This window comes from Lepisma saccharinum, chromosome 21 (genome assembly GCF_977018435.1).
Source record: "Lepisma saccharinum chromosome 21, izLepSacc3.1, whole genome shotgun sequence".
In the NCBI taxonomy this organism is placed as follows: domain Eukaryota; kingdom Metazoa; phylum Arthropoda; class Insecta; order Zygentoma; family Lepismatidae; genus Lepisma; species Lepisma saccharinum.
This window is the reverse complement of record NC_139249.1, coordinates 30,454,178-30,471,325: the sequence shown is the minus strand read 5'-3', so window position 1 is coordinate 30,471,325 and position 17,148 is coordinate 30,454,178. Positions and strand designations below refer to the sequence as shown.

The window sequence follows — 17,148 nt, the reverse complement described above, 5'->3', positions numbered from 1 at the left end:
TCTGCCGCTAGTAAAAACATAAGCTTCTCCTTTTCATTCACCTCTTTAGCTTCCAAAGCAGCTTTGGCACCAATTTCAATATCAATCTTTGTCAAAGGAATCAAGTTGTCAGAATTTCTGACATCAATTTGCATTAATTTAAAACTATTTTTTGCATTGTTCAAGATGCCTTTTTGTAAAAAAAAAAAAAGAAGGAAGAAAAAACTTAAAACTACTCCCTAATAAGGAGTTAACTTTAGACATCAGGTCATCTTTATTATGCATTTTATATATCTTGAAATATATTTTACATCATGTAAAAGATCGAAATTGGTTAATTAAATTTTAAAAAGTGCAAAATTTATGAGGGTATACACTTGGTCACCAGCCCTGGAATCACATTTAAAAACAAGAAACAGACAAACAAATAGATATGTTCCTTGCTGAAAGAGAAATGCTACAAGAGCTTGGATTATCCAGACAGGAGCATATTATAATCCCTCAGTTTTGCTACATTGGGAACCATTAATCAATTACAAGATTTTCCCTGAGATTTGTATTTTTTTTTCAAATTCCCTGAGATTTCCAGGTTTTCCAGGTGTGTGGGAACCCTGTCTGTAGTCCCTTCAGCTCCCTCTGTGTATGCCAATGCGTGTTGTGCATATGGTGGAATATTGATAGTCCAGTGTTCTGGGAACTCGTACCCGAAGGTCGACATCGAAGTGTTGCCTCATCCACCGTATGCCGCGGCAGTCATAAGGACATCTGACTACCATGCGAGAGACCCGGATTCAATGACCAGTGGGGGAGAACTGGGAATTTTTCACCTGTTCAAGCGGCTCCAGTGGCCACCCTGCGTCGTACAATGTGGGTACCTGGAGGAAACTCTGGAGGTAAAGGTACCAAGGGGCGTGGTGCTGAGCACATCTCCCTCACCTTTGGCCGTGATAAATAAAGTGTGAGCCCTAACTCCACAGCCCCTATACACCTTCATTGCATGGTGCAAAGCACAGAGAAGCACACTCATCCCCCTTACAGCCCTGATCTTGCACCATCCGATTACATTTGCTTTGTTCTCTTGCACATTTCCTGCAAGTACGACAGTTCAACAAATTGGATGCTGTGGAAATATGGGTGCACGAGTTTCTAGCCTCAAAACCAGCAGAATGGTATCATCGTGGGATCGTGGCTCTAATGTATGTTGGCAGAAGACCATACAACATAATGGCCTATACTTTGCTGAATAAGTCCAATGTCACGTTTAGTGTTTCCAGTCTCGATGTCCATGTGCAAAAATGAATGAAACTTTGACTCACCCTGGTATGTTGTACAACTCTCCATTGGTAGGCAACAAACTTGATTCATTTTTCAATACTCAGAAACAGTGTAGATGAAAATTCTGCATGATAAGGTATTAACTAAAAATGTGCTAAGAAGCTGAAAATCCTTGGTTTGAACACCAATCAAAGCACTGATTATTCCTTTGTTCTCATCATTGTGATTAACCGTAATCAATACCTAAAATTCATAAGTTTCAACACAGGTCACTAGATAATATAAGAAGTAATGTATCTAACAACAATCCTGAAACTGTGTAGACATCTTATTTGACAATAAAATTTTTAATCCAAAGGGTTACACAATCTCACTTTTTGTCCTACACACACACTTTATAGAAATTTAGGCAAAAAAAAAAAAAAAAAACTTGACCAGGACTCGGACTAGGGTCTCTGGCACATCAGCTGGGCTTGAATACTGGTCAAGCCACCATTTTCTGCTTAAGGTGAGGTGTAACAATTTCAAATTTATTTCAATATTGTCGGAATGGGCACTGCTACTAAAGAAAATCCACGCATAATTTGAGAGTATGAATTTCTCCCCATGTTGCAAGTAGAAGCGGTTTTTAAAATTCATTATTACGCTAGATACAGTGCTTGAACAATATGATGAATAAATATTTACAGAATCCCATGTATTCCTTATGGAGAAACAACTTCAAATTCAAGTTACGGCTAAACAAATGGGAGTTTCGACTCTTTCTAGTGAAAATATCATCTTCAATGGATCCTCTACCCGATCATATGTTTTTTCCGCCATCAGAAGTTTGATATTCTCAAGAAAACAAATAAAATAATTCCCCCATAAGCGTAATGCATTTCTCCTTGCCTCCTACAGCCATTCTAGCAGTGTTGCAAACCTGATGAACATAAAAGTGGTAAATTTCACCTTAAATTGAGCTAAAGTTGACTTTCAAGGAGCTAGATTTAGGAAGGCTGGTACTGCTATTACCGGTAACTTTAAAGTGATGACAATGTATTCTTAGTTTTTACCATGTAGATCTGACAGCATCACCCATCTCAATAATCCACCAATATTCGTATGAAATCGAAAATAAAGGATTACCGGATAACAATATTGTCATCTTCACCTCAGCCATAATGCTATATAAAAGTAGCTGTGGAGATAAGAGGGGATGGGGCACGACAAACAATATAATAATATCACATCACGTGCAAAATGTATGCTCATGGCAAAAGTTGGTTTATGTGGTCCAGGGCTAGTGATGGTATCATAGTGGGGGTGTCACAGTTTACAGCCAAACGAGTGCATGAAAGAGCCAATCTGGCTCCAAAAGAGCTAAGTTGGCAACAGTGCTCCACAGCTGCCTGAGAGAGAGAGAAGGACCTAGGGCAGGGCGCGAAATTTCCGGTCGCCAGGTCGCCATTGGCGACCAAAAGTTTTGCGCTGGCGACTTAAGTTTCGTTGTTTCAAATGTGTGTCAAAAATGCCTCAAGAGTTCACCTCTTGAGAGAAACGGCAGAAGTTATAGAAGAAATTCTAAAACTGAGTGATATCCACACTATTAGATGGTTAGCCAGCAAAGAACGTGCAATAAGAGTTCTCTTGCAATCATGGAAAGCTGTTGTGACCCATCTTGAACAGGTGGCCCTTAGAAAATACAATGATGGCGCTAAAGCTAAGGATTTGCTGAAAAGTTTGAAGCAATTTAAATTTGTTAAGCTTCTGTACTTCCTTTTGGATTTCTACGGGAAATTGAAGCCTTTAAGCTTAGCACTACAAAATAAGAATCTTTGGATTTCATCTCTGAAAATAAGAATCAAACACTGTATTTCAGTTTTGGCTGACCTGGAATCTAATGTTGGACCAAGCAAACAAGATTTCTTGGACCATGTATCTATTTCAGGGAAGATCAGGGATGTGCAAGAGTTTCAGACATTTAGAGGAAACTTAATTAACAATGTGAAGGTGTACATCACAGAAACATTGCCGTCTATGTCAACAGATGCGATTGCATCTCTGCATGTTTTCGACACCTTGGGTTGGCCTCCCAAAGAAAATATTCTTCAGTTTCGGAAGAAATAAAGAAGCTCTACATATACTTGAACCCGAGCCTTTATAATGAGAAAATGGATGTTCTGTCAGCAGAGTGGACAGAATACAAACTTTTGTTTCCTTCTCCAGCTTTAAATCAGATGCTGGAGAAGATCCACAGTGCCGATCCACAGTGCAGAGTGTTCAGCAAGATCCTCCACTTTGCTCCAGATTTTGACATTTTGTGCTGTTCTACCAATGAGCACAGCCTCATGTGAGGGAGGTTTCAGCTGTCACAACAGACTCAAGACTACTTACAGGAAAACTCTGAAGACTGAGACACTGGATGATTTGCTCAGAGTTTTCGTAAACGGACCCCCCCCCGCCAACCTCCCTGTCAGAGTTTGACCCAGCAGCTGCGATTGATAAGTCGTACTTCAGTGCAGAACGACAGCGCTACACAAACATTAATTCCTAACTTTTTAATAATTGCTCATATTTTTATTATTTATCAATATAAAATAATGGCGACCAAAGTTTTTAGTCCGGCGACTGATTTCAAACTTGAAATTTTATGCCCTGACCTAGGGGAAATTGTCCCTCTCCCCCTTAAATATCTACTTGATTGGACAATGTCTTTATTTCTTTACATTTGTTGTTCATTAAAACCAGAAGATGGTTTGAATGAACCCAAAAGGTATGTCCACTGGTCACCTAGAAATTGAGTGAAAACAATTACCTGAACACCAATGCTTGAAAAAGAATACCTCAAAAATACCTGATAAAACCTGCCTGTCTTTCTAAGTCAATAACTAAAAGAGAAACTGATGAAATAGATGAGAGAACAAATACAAAGAAACTTCAATAGACTCAATTTCAGGACTTTGTGCTCTTTGTAGTACATTGCTAACCACTACAATCATTTTGGAATTTGGAACGAAAATATATTTTCCGCTTTTCTTTTTCTTGATGGTTCAACTTTATGCTCCTTAACAGCAAGTTCAACTTAACAATTGAAACACAGTTATTTCATATTAAAGTACAGGGTGTTTAAAGAAAAGGTAAACTCAACACTCAAACCATGTTGTTACCTTTTTAAACACCCTGTACCAAATAGTTAACTTGAATGTAAGAGCATACTAACCTCTGCTTCTGTAGGATTGGCCCCCATTTTGTCCTTGACTGTATCATTACACTGCATCACACACCGTTGCAATCGGTCCTGGAACAAAAATTATGTCTAGAAGAAGCTCCATACATACAGTTTTCACATACAGGATGGTTAGAACAAAGTTCTCCTACTCAGAGCCCTCTGGAGCAGGTTCAAAGCAATAGATTACAGTGAAACTTGGTATAAAGTCAATGCAATGAATGCCGACAAAAAAAAATAGTTCAAATTTTTGCCACCACGTGGATGTGTTGCACTGACACAGATGTTGCTTTCCGAATACATCACTGTTTGGTGTGGAATCATCACCGATTTCATTCTAGGCCTCAGAATGCTTTGAGGAGCTTATTAAATTAAGAAGTAGCATGTGCCAAATCTGGCATGTAGAGTGGTTAAGAACACAACACTGCTTGATGATGATTATGTTCCTTTAGAAGTGCAAGTAACACTCAACTCCTTGCACAGCACGTGGTTCCTGCCTGCAATAACAATGATATTTACAGACTCCTGTTTTCATGTAAGGTGGAGAATCCACACACATATTGGTTGATAAGTCACGTGATTCGAGCTAAGTTTGGTGACCATGTCATCTCCAGGGGATTTCCAGATACCTGGCTGCCCCATTCTCCAGACTTAAACCCATGTGATTTCTGGCTGTGCGGATTCCTGAAAGATCTTGTTTGTCAGCAATGTGTATGGATTCTGCCAGAGCTGAAAGCCAAGATAATACTGCATCTCTCCCCCATTCCCAGGGAAACACTTCATATAACTATCAATCATGGTGTCTTATACTTCCAAAGGCTTATTCATACTGACAGAGTGCATATTGAACAATGCTGTACTGGCATCCAGTAGTGTAATTGATGATACAATCAGCACCACTTATAAGTGTAGAAAAGAAGAGCTCATATAATTAAACAGCCTGATTTGCCCACACTTAAAATTATGCCAAGATGCTCTTATTCCCCAATTCTTCAAGTGTGATAAGCTCTTAAATCTAAAGAATTTTGAATCCTAGTGTAGAAAAGAAGAACCTCCTCAGACAGATTTGCCTACACTTAAAACTAAGCCAAAAAGGGCATATAGCCCAATCGGCTATGTGTGTACATATTTAAAATCTAAAGAATTTTGAATTCTAGTGTAGAACTCCCCTCAGACAGATTTGCCCATGTGTGTAAAAGCTACATCTCTCAGTTTATTGTTCATAAACTTGTCAAAAATAAGCCCCTCTTGATATTGTTTTGACTATACTTAAAACTATGCCAAAAATGCTTATAAGAGCTTTTGCATTCACATCAATACAATACAAGGGGCAGGCGTGCAAACTGCTTGCATGTTTTTTCTAATCTTTTGATCAGTTCCATGTCCCGGCAGGCAATTAATTATGCAGGCCTGGGAGATTTATATGCGTGCATGCATGAGATAAAATCTACATTGTACCCTTTCAGGGAAAATCCCCCCCCCCGTACATGCCTTCATGTTATTGACTCCAAGGGAAGTTCTCAGTAATGAGAATATTGGCCTCTTGCGTGTTGTCAGACAGTCTGAGCACAATTCTAGTCTTGTCTTGTTTTGTTAATATAAACCCGAGCGGGGCTTACAGAATATACATTGCATAATTTCAAAGTCCAACTTTGAATTGTATTTAGCTGATATAGAGCTATGAGCTCTGGGTTCTCAATAAAATGTGGACATAGTCCCATGGCTTATTACCTTGTAAACAGGAGGCTCGGGTTTGAATCCTGATAAAATGTTATGCCTCCCCTGATGGCAAAGTGTTAATATTGGTGCCTTGTAAACAAGAGGCTCGGGTTTGAGGCCTGACAAAATGTGTAAGATTGAAATACATGTGGCAGAATAATATCCCCACACGTGATATTTTGAGAATATTCACTGCTAGCTGATATACAGCTGAGGTTTGAAACCTGATAAAGTGTGTTGTACAACAGCATAAAAGGGCAAAACTATTTTATATTGGGGATCACCAGAGCCTAGTTATTGCTGTTGTTTGGGTATAAAAGCACTAGCTCAGCCACTCACTGCTGTTATAAATTGTTTTGGCATATTGTCCATATATAAACAAACAACAAAAATGCCAAACTTGAAATATTGCAATCAATGCAAAAAAAATATATCTAGTTCTAATTGGGCTAGGCACCGGTTTATTTGTGACCGTAAGAAATGCAGAAAGGCTACAAAAATGTGTCCAAGATGCCATAAAATATTAAGCAAGGCATATTACAAATGGCACAAGTGTAATTCTTATGTACAGTCATCAACATTGCCCCCACAACCATCTACATCTGGTCTGAAAAGGAAGCATGAAACACCTGTTAATGCCTCACCGGCAAAGCAGCCACGCTATGAACCCATCCGTAGCAGTTTTAATGGCCAATTAAGAGATTATCGGTTTGTATCAGAGCAAAAATGTGGTATTAAGAATTTTTTGAACAGTGTAAATCCTGATGTGCAGGCAATTCTAAATGCACAAAATGGCTCTTATAAGCTGTCTCTCAAATTGTTTACACAATATAAGAAGCCAAATGGCACAAAATTTACACAGCCCCACATAACAGAAACTGTACCGGTATATTCAAATGCAAATTCGGACAAAATAATAAGCAGTTTGATAGATCAATTGAATATTAAACACTCTGAATTTGCTGCAAAAGAGTCAGGATGGAGCCTATGCGGTTCTCCTCACAAGTTATATGTTAATATTTCTGAATTCAGCCCATTACAAGGTTCCACTTATGTGCCTTTACCTGCCAATATCAAAAACAAAACAACCGTGGTTAATATAAAAAATAATGATGCGAAATGCTTTTTGTGGTGTATTTTAGCTGCTTTGTATACAGTTTCAAGGAATCCTCAGAGAATAAGTTATTATAAACAGCATGAACATATTTTTAATGAAGCAATGGAGGGTTTAGAATATCCAATGTCTGTTCAGAATATTGATAAATTTGAAAAAAAGGCCAGGCACATCAATGGCAAACAATTATCTATTAATGTATTTACTTGTTCTACTGACCGTGGCAATTGCTTGATAGATCCTCTGAGAATCAGTACACTTGATGATGAATCTGCTATTCCGATTGATCTGCTCTTAATTGAAAAGGATGGCACAAATCATTACACTCTGATACATAATCTTGAAGCTTTAGTCAGAACACAACTAGACAAAACTCATAGAATATTCAAGTTGTGCAGAAGATGTTTGTCTGTATTTGATGGTCAAAAAATGGTGAATGGGGTTCGGGAAGAGAATGCAGAAATTGCTAAAAACAAGTTAATTGAGCATCTGAAATACTGTGGGAATCATAAACCTGTTCATATGCTTATGCCTAAGCCAAGTGAAAATGCCAAATTCAAAAAGTTTGAAGCCTTGTTGGAACACCCAGCATATATAGTCTGTGATTTTGAATCAAACCTCAAACCTCTTGCATTCTGCAGCCCAGACCCTGAGGAATCTTCAATTACACCATATCAATTACATGAACCTTCCAGCTTTTATTATGTGGTTGTACAGGGTGGTGTGGTTAGTAAAGAATATTTATACATGGGAGCAGATGCCATCAAAGAATTTGCACAAAGAATAGAAAATGAGTGCCATGACATAGCATCTAATATCTTATTAAAATCAAAGCCCATGTTGCCTTTAACAGAGGAACAGATTGAAGATTTCAACAATGCAGAAAAATGCCCGGTATGTGATTCTGAATTTTCAGATACAAATAACAAGGTGAAACACCATTCTCATACAGATGGTAAATTCTTAATGGCCCTGTGTAAAAGCTGCAATATTATGATCCAGAGACAAAAATTTGTCCCCATATTTTGCCATGGTGCATCCAATTATGATTTTCATCATTTGATCAGGTACGAGGGGTTTGACAAACAGAATTTAAATATTTTAGCAGAAAATGATGAGAAATATATTGCCATTAGAAAAATAATTAAAGTTAATGGTGTTTCTATTCACTTAAGATTTCTTGATTCATACAGAATTTTATCGGCTAGCCTGGCTACACTGGCCACTCAATTATCTGATGATCAATTCAAAATCACATGTGCTTTGTTTCCAAATCAGGACCTGAAATTAATTAGGCGAAAGGGTGTATATCCATATGATTATGTTACAGATTTTTCTAAATTTGATGAGTGTTCTCTGCCACCACAACAAGAGTTTTACAGCAAAATCAGAGGATCTGGAATCACTGATGAAGATTATCACCATGCCCAGTTGATGTGGAACAATTTAAAATGCCAGACATTTGGTGATTATCACAAGGCTTATTTAAAACTTGATGTGACCCTCTTAGCTGATATATTGCAGGCATTCAGAAAATCTTCCATGCAAAATTATGAGCTGGATCCAATATATTTTTACAGTGCTCCGGGCCTAGCATGGTCTGCAATGTTTTTAAACACTAAAATGCAATTGGATCTGATCCAGGATCAAGATATGTATCTGTTTATGGAACAATGTATAAGAGGAGGCATGGTGCAATGTTCTCAGAGATATGCCAGAGCAAATAACAAATATATTCCCGATTATGATCCAGCACTGCCATCAAATTATATACTGTATGTAGATGCCAATAGCCTGTATGGTTATGCTATGATGGATAAATTGCCATATGCAGGGCTTGAGTGGGTTGAAAATTTCAATATTGAAGATCTTAAAGATTTTGATGACAGTAACTATGGCCTGTTCCTAGAGGTTGATCTGACAATTCCTGATGATTTACACAACATATTTTCTGATCTGCCCCCAATTCCTGAGGTTAAGTGTTCACCTGGCTCTAAACAGAAGAAATTGATGATGACTTTAGAGCCGAAACAGGGTTATGTCATATATTACAAAAACCTCCAGTTCCTGATGCATCATGGTGTTCAAGTGAGCAAAGTTGGCAAAGTTTTGAGGTTCAGGCACTCAAGATGGTTGAAGCCATATATTGATACAAACACAGAGCTTCGAACATCAGCAATAAGCCAATTTGATAAATCTTTGTTTAAATTGATGGTCAATTCTGTATATGGCAAAACTATTGAAAATGTCAGAAAACATACCGATGTTAAAATAATTACTGACCCCAGCCTGAGCAAAAAATTGATTGCAAAGCCTAATTTCAATTACAGAAGAATTTATGATGAGCATATGGCACTTTTCAACATGAAAAAAACAAATATCAAATTTGATAAGCCTATTTATGTAGGGGCTGTGATATTGGAATTGGCCAAATTACACATGTTAAAATTGTTTTATAATGTGTTGAAGCCTTTTTATAAGGATCGTGTAAAACTGATGTACATGGACACAGATAGTTTTGTTCTTGATATTCAAACAGAAGATGTTTATCAAGATATAGCACAGCCTGCATTGCTTGAATATTTTGATACCAGTGAACATACAAAGATTCAACCCCACAACAAAAAGGTGCCTGGCAAGTTAAAAGATGAGACACTTGGTGATGTTATTGTGGCATTTGCTGGGTTAAGGGCCAAGATGTACAGTTTTGAAACATGTAGTGGTGTTGTTGCCAAAAAAGCCAAGGGCATTGGCAGAGTAACTGTTGACAAAGAGCTTGAATTTGAGGATTACAAAAATTGCCTCAAATCATGTAGCACAATCAGAACATCAGAAAATAGAATTCAGAGTGTGGATCACTTATTAACTAGCAATATTGTAAGAAAAGTGGCTCTGGACCCACATGATGATAAGAGATGCATTTTATCATGTGGCATATATACTCTACCATGGGGGCATTGTGATTTGAAAAGTGGTAATCAATGCCCAATTACAGAGCATGATTTGAAATAAATAAACATGCCTATGAACTTATTTGGGTTCAAAAAACAGGCTATTATGGATCTGCCAACACCACAACCCTCTTCTGATATGATATCTAAACTGAGTGCTTTGTTAATTATTCATCTGAACAGCATACTTACAGATATTGATGATGAAACAGGTAAAACATTGTACATATTTAACAATAATTTAAATCATTATCAATTACCTGTAGGTGGGCAATTGCAATTTATTACAACCCCTGAGGGTAATGTCAAAATTTCAGTAGGGAGAAATATTTATAGAATTAAGCACTCAAACATGACTTCTGGCACTGTATATACTGTTTCTGCTGGTGACTGCTTATATATTGAGGTCCCTGGATCATATGACAAGCTTATACCTTTTTTTATAGAATTAAGAATCAGATATTCAATAATAAATAACCACTAAACAAAAATGCCTAATGATATATTTGGCCATACAAGACATGAAGATCACAGTGATGAGATTCTTATGCTTGATGTCAGAGTCAAGAAATTAAGAAGTGATTTACAAGCTTTACAAACCACACTCAATGCCAGTCTTCAATTAGAAATTACAAATTTACAATCACAATGCATGGACCTCTTCTTAAAATTGATTCTGAACTCAAATTGCTGCTTCAAAAATATACTGATTTGGCTACATTGGATAATTTTCAAAGTTTAGAAGAAGCTGTAGCAGCTCTTCAAGCCAAATTTAAGACCCAGGCCACCAACTCTGAGCAATTGAAACAACAATTGGAAGAACAGATTAATAATGTCCAGGCACAGCTCCAAACAATTGTCAAAAGCATAAAATCACAAGAAGATTTTGATCTAGTGATTTCCACTCTAAAGGAACAGATTCAATCACTCCAAATACCTAATCTGGACCCTCTGAACAATGCCATAGCCGAGGTTAAAGAAAAAATTGAGACACTTGAAAATTTTATGAACAACTTGCCATCTTCTGATGCTTTGAGTGCAATAACTCGGAGTGTTGCAAATATCAAGCTGCAACTTGAAACATATGAAGATTTTGGAAAAATTCAAAGTACCATAACCCATCTTGAGGGTACAATAGCAGCAGTGCAAAGTGATTTGACAAATGTACAAGAATCTCTAGAATCCCGCCTGCCCGGGATTGTAGACACTCTTGTCCAGGAACAGATCACAAAGCTTGAAAACCTCAACACTGAATCTGAACTATCTCATTTTCATCACTTGATCGATGATATCCAAACAAAACTTGAAATTTTACAACAATCTACACCCACTCAGGCAGATATAGCGCTGCTCCAAAATGCTATGCAAAATGTGGCTGATGCTTCTGAATTAAACAATGTAAAATTGGCACTTGAATTTTTGCAAAATACTGTAACAAATCTGCCTACATCACAGGAACTTAAAAATATTAAGAGGGCAGTGAATAGGATATTGAAATCAGAAGATATCAAGAATATCCAGACAGAGATCAAACAACTCACTCAGACAGTGGCCACTCTACCAACTAATCAACATATTAATGAACTGCATGCCCTGTTTGAGGATATCAGAAGACAGGTCCATGATCTTACTGTTCAAAATTCAAAATTGGCAGTTATTGAAAATTTGCAACAAATTGTAGCTAATATCAAGCAACAGCTAGGGACCATGGAATCCAATCAAGCAAATGCTCTGTCTGTTTTTGCCACCCAGCTTCAAGAGATTGTGCAACAATACAAGAAACTTGTTGTGGACATAAAGATCAAGCCAGGCCATGATGATGTTGTTAGGACCATCAATGAGCACCTTGAATCTGTAACAAGCAGATTGCTTAGAGCAGAAAAAGAAATAACAGGCATAATCGAGAATCCTAAACATACAGTAATTCTTGAATTGTACAGCATCCCCAACAAAGAATATGATTCACCATTTACACCAGGTGGCAAAATATATATGCTGTCCCCTGCACAATTTTATTACCAATTTTTTGTTGGGGGCACATTGAGACCAATCAAAATCAAATATTGGCTTCAACCACAGGCACACCACTACCCCACCTTATCAATAACAAATGCTGATAACAAAGTAAAAATCAGCAGTGTAGAATTAGAGGATTTTACAGATCCCAATACATTAGAAACAGCATATGTTGAAGATGATGGCTCTCTGGAATTTAAAATACAAATAGGGGACAAATTATATTTAGAAAATCCTGTAGTATCAGCTGCTGAACACCCCATAGTTGCAATATTCTTGTTTACATATTATGTCTAGACAAATTATTGTTGATGAATTACACAGACAGGCCAGACATAATTTTAAGAGACTGCCAGTAGTCACAAAGGGCATAGATGATTTATGGCAGAGCGATTTGATTGAAATGGCAAGTGGACAGTTGAAAAACTTAGACAAAATCAACAAGGGCTACAAGTATCTACTCACTGTCATAGATACATTTTCAAAATTTGCCTGGGCTGTGCCACTCAAATCCAAGACTGGGGCATGTGTTACAGAAGCCATCAGAACAATCATCAATCAGAGTGGAAGATCACCGCGCTATTTGCAAACAGATAATGGCAAAGAATTTTATAATTCAGTGTTTCAACAATTTATTAAAAGCCAGGCAATAAAACATTACTCGAGTTACAGTGATCTCAAGGCCTCAATTGTAGAAAGATTCAACAAAACCCTAAAAAATCTTATGTATAAACAATTTACACTTCAAGGTAATTATAAATGGCTTAATATTCTTCCAGAACTTCTACATAAATATAGCAACTCGGTCCATTCCACAATCAACATGAAACCCTCTGAAGTAACTTCATCTGATGAGCAAAAATTGATCAGGACTGTTTATTATCCTAAATATCGGCCAACAAGAAGAAAGGCCAAATACAGGGTGGGTGATCAAGTAAGAATCAGCAAATATAAGCACTTATTCAAAAGAGGCTTTACAAGAAACTGGAGCACTGAATTATTTACAGTGGTTCAAGTTAAACCCAGGACCCTTAACACATATATAATAAAAGACCACCGAGGAGAAATTCTCAAAGGCCGATTCTATGAAGAAGAGCTCAGCAAAACTAAACAGCCTGACACATATGTCATAGAAAAAATCATCCGCAGAAAAGGCAACAAGTTACTTGTCAAATGGCTAGGACTCCCAGAACACAGCTGGATCGATGCAAACAAAATAATAATATGAGCACCTGGGATGTTATAAAGAGGCTGCCAGAACCTGAACAGCAGAATAAGAGAAATGGCAACTTGCTGCCTGATAATATTAGATGTCTTATTGTTGGGCCATCTGCTTGTGGTAAAACTACACTAATGGTTGATAATTTTTTATTGGCACCCAACTGGTTAGACTGGAAAAACAGGCACTTGTATGTCTTTTCTAAGAGCTTGGAACAATTAAAATATCAGCAGCTGATGAAGCTATATGATGGATTGGATATTGCCACTTTTGAACCAGATGTTAAGCCACTTCATGAATGTCTCGATAATTCTGTTGTTGTGTTTGATGACATTATACTGGATAATCAAAACAAGGTTAGAAATTTCTTTACACAGGGCCGGCACAAAAATATTGATTGCTTCTACCTGGCACAGACTTTTTCAAAAATACCCAAGCAACTGATCCGAGACAACAGCAATTTTATATGTGTGTTTCATCAGGATCATACCAACCTCAAACACATACATGATGAATATGTAGGTGGGGACTTGAGCTACAATGATTTTTCTAAGTTTTGCAGTTGGTGCTGGAACCAGGACAGTTATGGGTTTGTCACAATTGATATGACAAGAACACCCAATAGTGGCAAATATAGAAATAAAATCAACAATTTTCTAGACATTGAAACATATATAAATAAACATGAAAAGGCCAATTATTGATGATCTTAAATTAAGAGATTATCTTGTAAAAAGATTTAAGGGATGGAAATCAGAGAACCGGGGAATTTATGAAAAACACAAACAAACAGAACAGCCCATAATTGATGCTATTAGTGATTTAGGTAAAAATATCAAAACTGTTACAGAGCAAAATCAAAATTTGATCACAGAGCTTGTACCTGTAGCTGCCAGGAACATATTAGATTATCCATTCACCCCACTTTCCAGTATTCATACACCTAGTCCTATTGCTCCTAGAAGAATTGAAGCTACTCAGGATCCTATTGAATTGGGTCTTCTTGCTCAAAAATATTTAACCACACCTAAAGACAACAAAGATGAGGTGTTTGGCTTATATGCTGACACAGAGCTTGATGGTAGCATCATACATAGAATTGGCAATTTCAGAGTAACATTTATGGGGGATGATATAATTGTATATTCAGAATCTCGTCTTGGAGAAAAAGGTGCTTTTGTTAAGTATCTCGGCACACCTGGGTTGTGGGAACTGATGACTAGGAAGAGGCCTGGCAGCTATACAGATCAAGATTATGAATATTACAAAGAAATATTAATAAAATCAGATGCTCTATACCAGAACAATGATCCCACACAAAAAAGAGTGAAGTCTAGCAGTGGAGCAAAATACAACAATTTAATCAAGCCCATATGGTCACAGATCAAGACTGGCAGTGGAATCAAACAATACAACACCCTGCCTAAAGAATTTGTGTGGGTTGATGATGTCAGGAAACTTGTAGATAGGTTATTGGTGATAGCTGGGGAGGAAAATGCTGGCAACCACAATTTTTACAATGAAAAAGTTGGAATTATGGACATGATAAGCACCAAATTGTCTAATTTTATAGTGAATGACACTAAGGGGATTGGATATCTTATAAAAATTATTAATACTCTACCACCTAAATTTTGGAATATTTCTGAGGGTCGGGGCTTGGTTAATGACATTATAAACACGCTGCCATTTGAACTACATATTCCAGGTTATCAGTATTGTGGTCCAGGCACAAAATTGGACCATAGATTAAATAGAGGTGATCCTGGTGTTAATCCCCTAGATGCTGCTTGTAGAGACCATGACATAGCATACAACACACATTCTGATCTTGACAAGAGACATGTTGCAGACAAGAAATTAGAAGAGGCTGCATTTGGTAGATTTGTAAGCAAAGATGCTTCTTTAAGTGAAAAAATAGCAGCATTGGGAACCACCATAGCTATGAGCACCAAACAAAAATTGGGGTGGGGGCTGTGAATATGTATATAATAAACCTACAATGAAGGCCAAGGGTGTTATGTATCAAATACCTTATGCAGGTCTTAAATCTCTTGGGCCTATTGATAGTCTTTTGACCAAAAAGCAGCGCAAGAAAAAAAATTCTTGTATTGCCAAGGGCCATGGTATGAAATTGTTGCTTAGTACCCCCCAATTAAAAAAATTACAGCAATCAAGAAAAAAATCACATGTGGGGGGATTTATATTTACCATCCCTGCCATCTTAGCTGCTCTCGGGGCTGTGGGGAGCTTGGCCGGGGGATCAGCCGCCATAGCAAAAACAGTAATAGATGCCAAGAAAAATAGGGCAGAATTAGATGAGCAGAGGCGCCATAACCTGGCCATGGAGAAACAAGGCAAAGGTGTTAAGAGAGCCATGAATAAGTTTAAAAAAAACAAGAGCCGCTTACAAACCAAGATATTGAAGCTTTAATCAAGCCACTGGGCATCAAAAATTTTAGAGGTGTGTACATGTCTGATTCTTTGCCAGAGCAACCACTCAACAAAGAGTGTGGCATTGTTAATTTGGATAAGTACAAAAATCAGGGCACTCACTGGATCTGTTATCTTAAATATTTAAACAATGAGGCATTTGTGTTTGATTCATTTGGAGGTGTTCCACCTGAAAATTTAATAAAATATCTAAAATCAGCTAATCTTTATTACAATAATGCCCGTGTTCAAAACTTCAAAGATGTTAATTGTGGACATTTGTGTTTATCTGTTCTTAGATATATGTCTCAAATAAATAAACCATCAATTGAAAATTTTCAAAAAGCCTTGTGGTATTTAAAACATCATGGGGGTATTCCATCTCACCAGCCAAAATTCAATATTGAAACTCAAATTACATGATGATATAGTGTATCCCAAAACAATAGCTCTCAGAGCATTTTATGGCATGTACTTGATCCCTAATATTACACACCACAACAACAAAATTGCAGTAGGGGATCAAAAAATTGTCATCACTCCAGGGCAGTATAATCTGTCCACTCTAAATGCTCAATTACCCAGAGGCATACTATTAACTCAAAATTCTGTCACTCACAGAGTAGAGATTGTATCTGCTACAGAAACAGTGGATCTGGGTACTATAGGAGAGCTGTTAGGCTTTGAGAACAACACAAAACTTGAAGCGGCCATCAAACACACTGCTATTAATATACCTAAATTCTTAGACATAGAGACTATGAATATTCACTGTAATGTGGCTGAGGGTATGATCACCAAATAAAATGGCATAGGCACTCACAAACAATCTGGCATCATTGCAACATTTAAACCTAATTCTGAATTTATGGAGCCAATCATCTACACTCCATCCCCGACATTATATTTTCCTGTGTGCCATAATAGAATAGATAATATTGAATTGATGGTCACTAATGAAAAAGAAGAATTAGTTGATTTTGCTGGAGCCACAACAACTGCTATCATAGAGATTAATATTTAAATAAAAATACATACAAAAAAAAATGGAAAATATTGAGAGTTATGAGCTACAATCATTCCCCCCAAACAGGAGGACATTTGCAAATTTAAATCAACCCAACACAGAGATTGAGGTTGATCTTGATGTAGGGGATGGCTTTATACACCCCCACAGAGCAGATCTATACATCAAATTTGATGTTGTAAAGCTCGATGGAACAGATTATCCGAC

The 17,148-nt window shown here is 37.2% G+C and overlaps 1 protein-coding gene across 2 annotated transcripts in view; it reads right to left on the bottom strand.

Moving 5' to 3' along the window:
- LOC146004224 (protein FAM136A-like) overlaps positions 1-17,148 on the bottom strand; it is a 42,793-nt gene that overhangs the window by 10,884 nt on the left and 14,761 nt on the right. For both annotated transcript variants that reach the window (XM_083142897.1, XM_083142898.1), the window contains exon 3: positions 4,457-4,534. In XM_083142897.1, the coding sequence (XP_082999023.1) occupies positions 4,457-4,534 (78 nt within the window). The remainder of the gene's footprint in view (positions 1-4,456; positions 4,535-17,148) is intronic.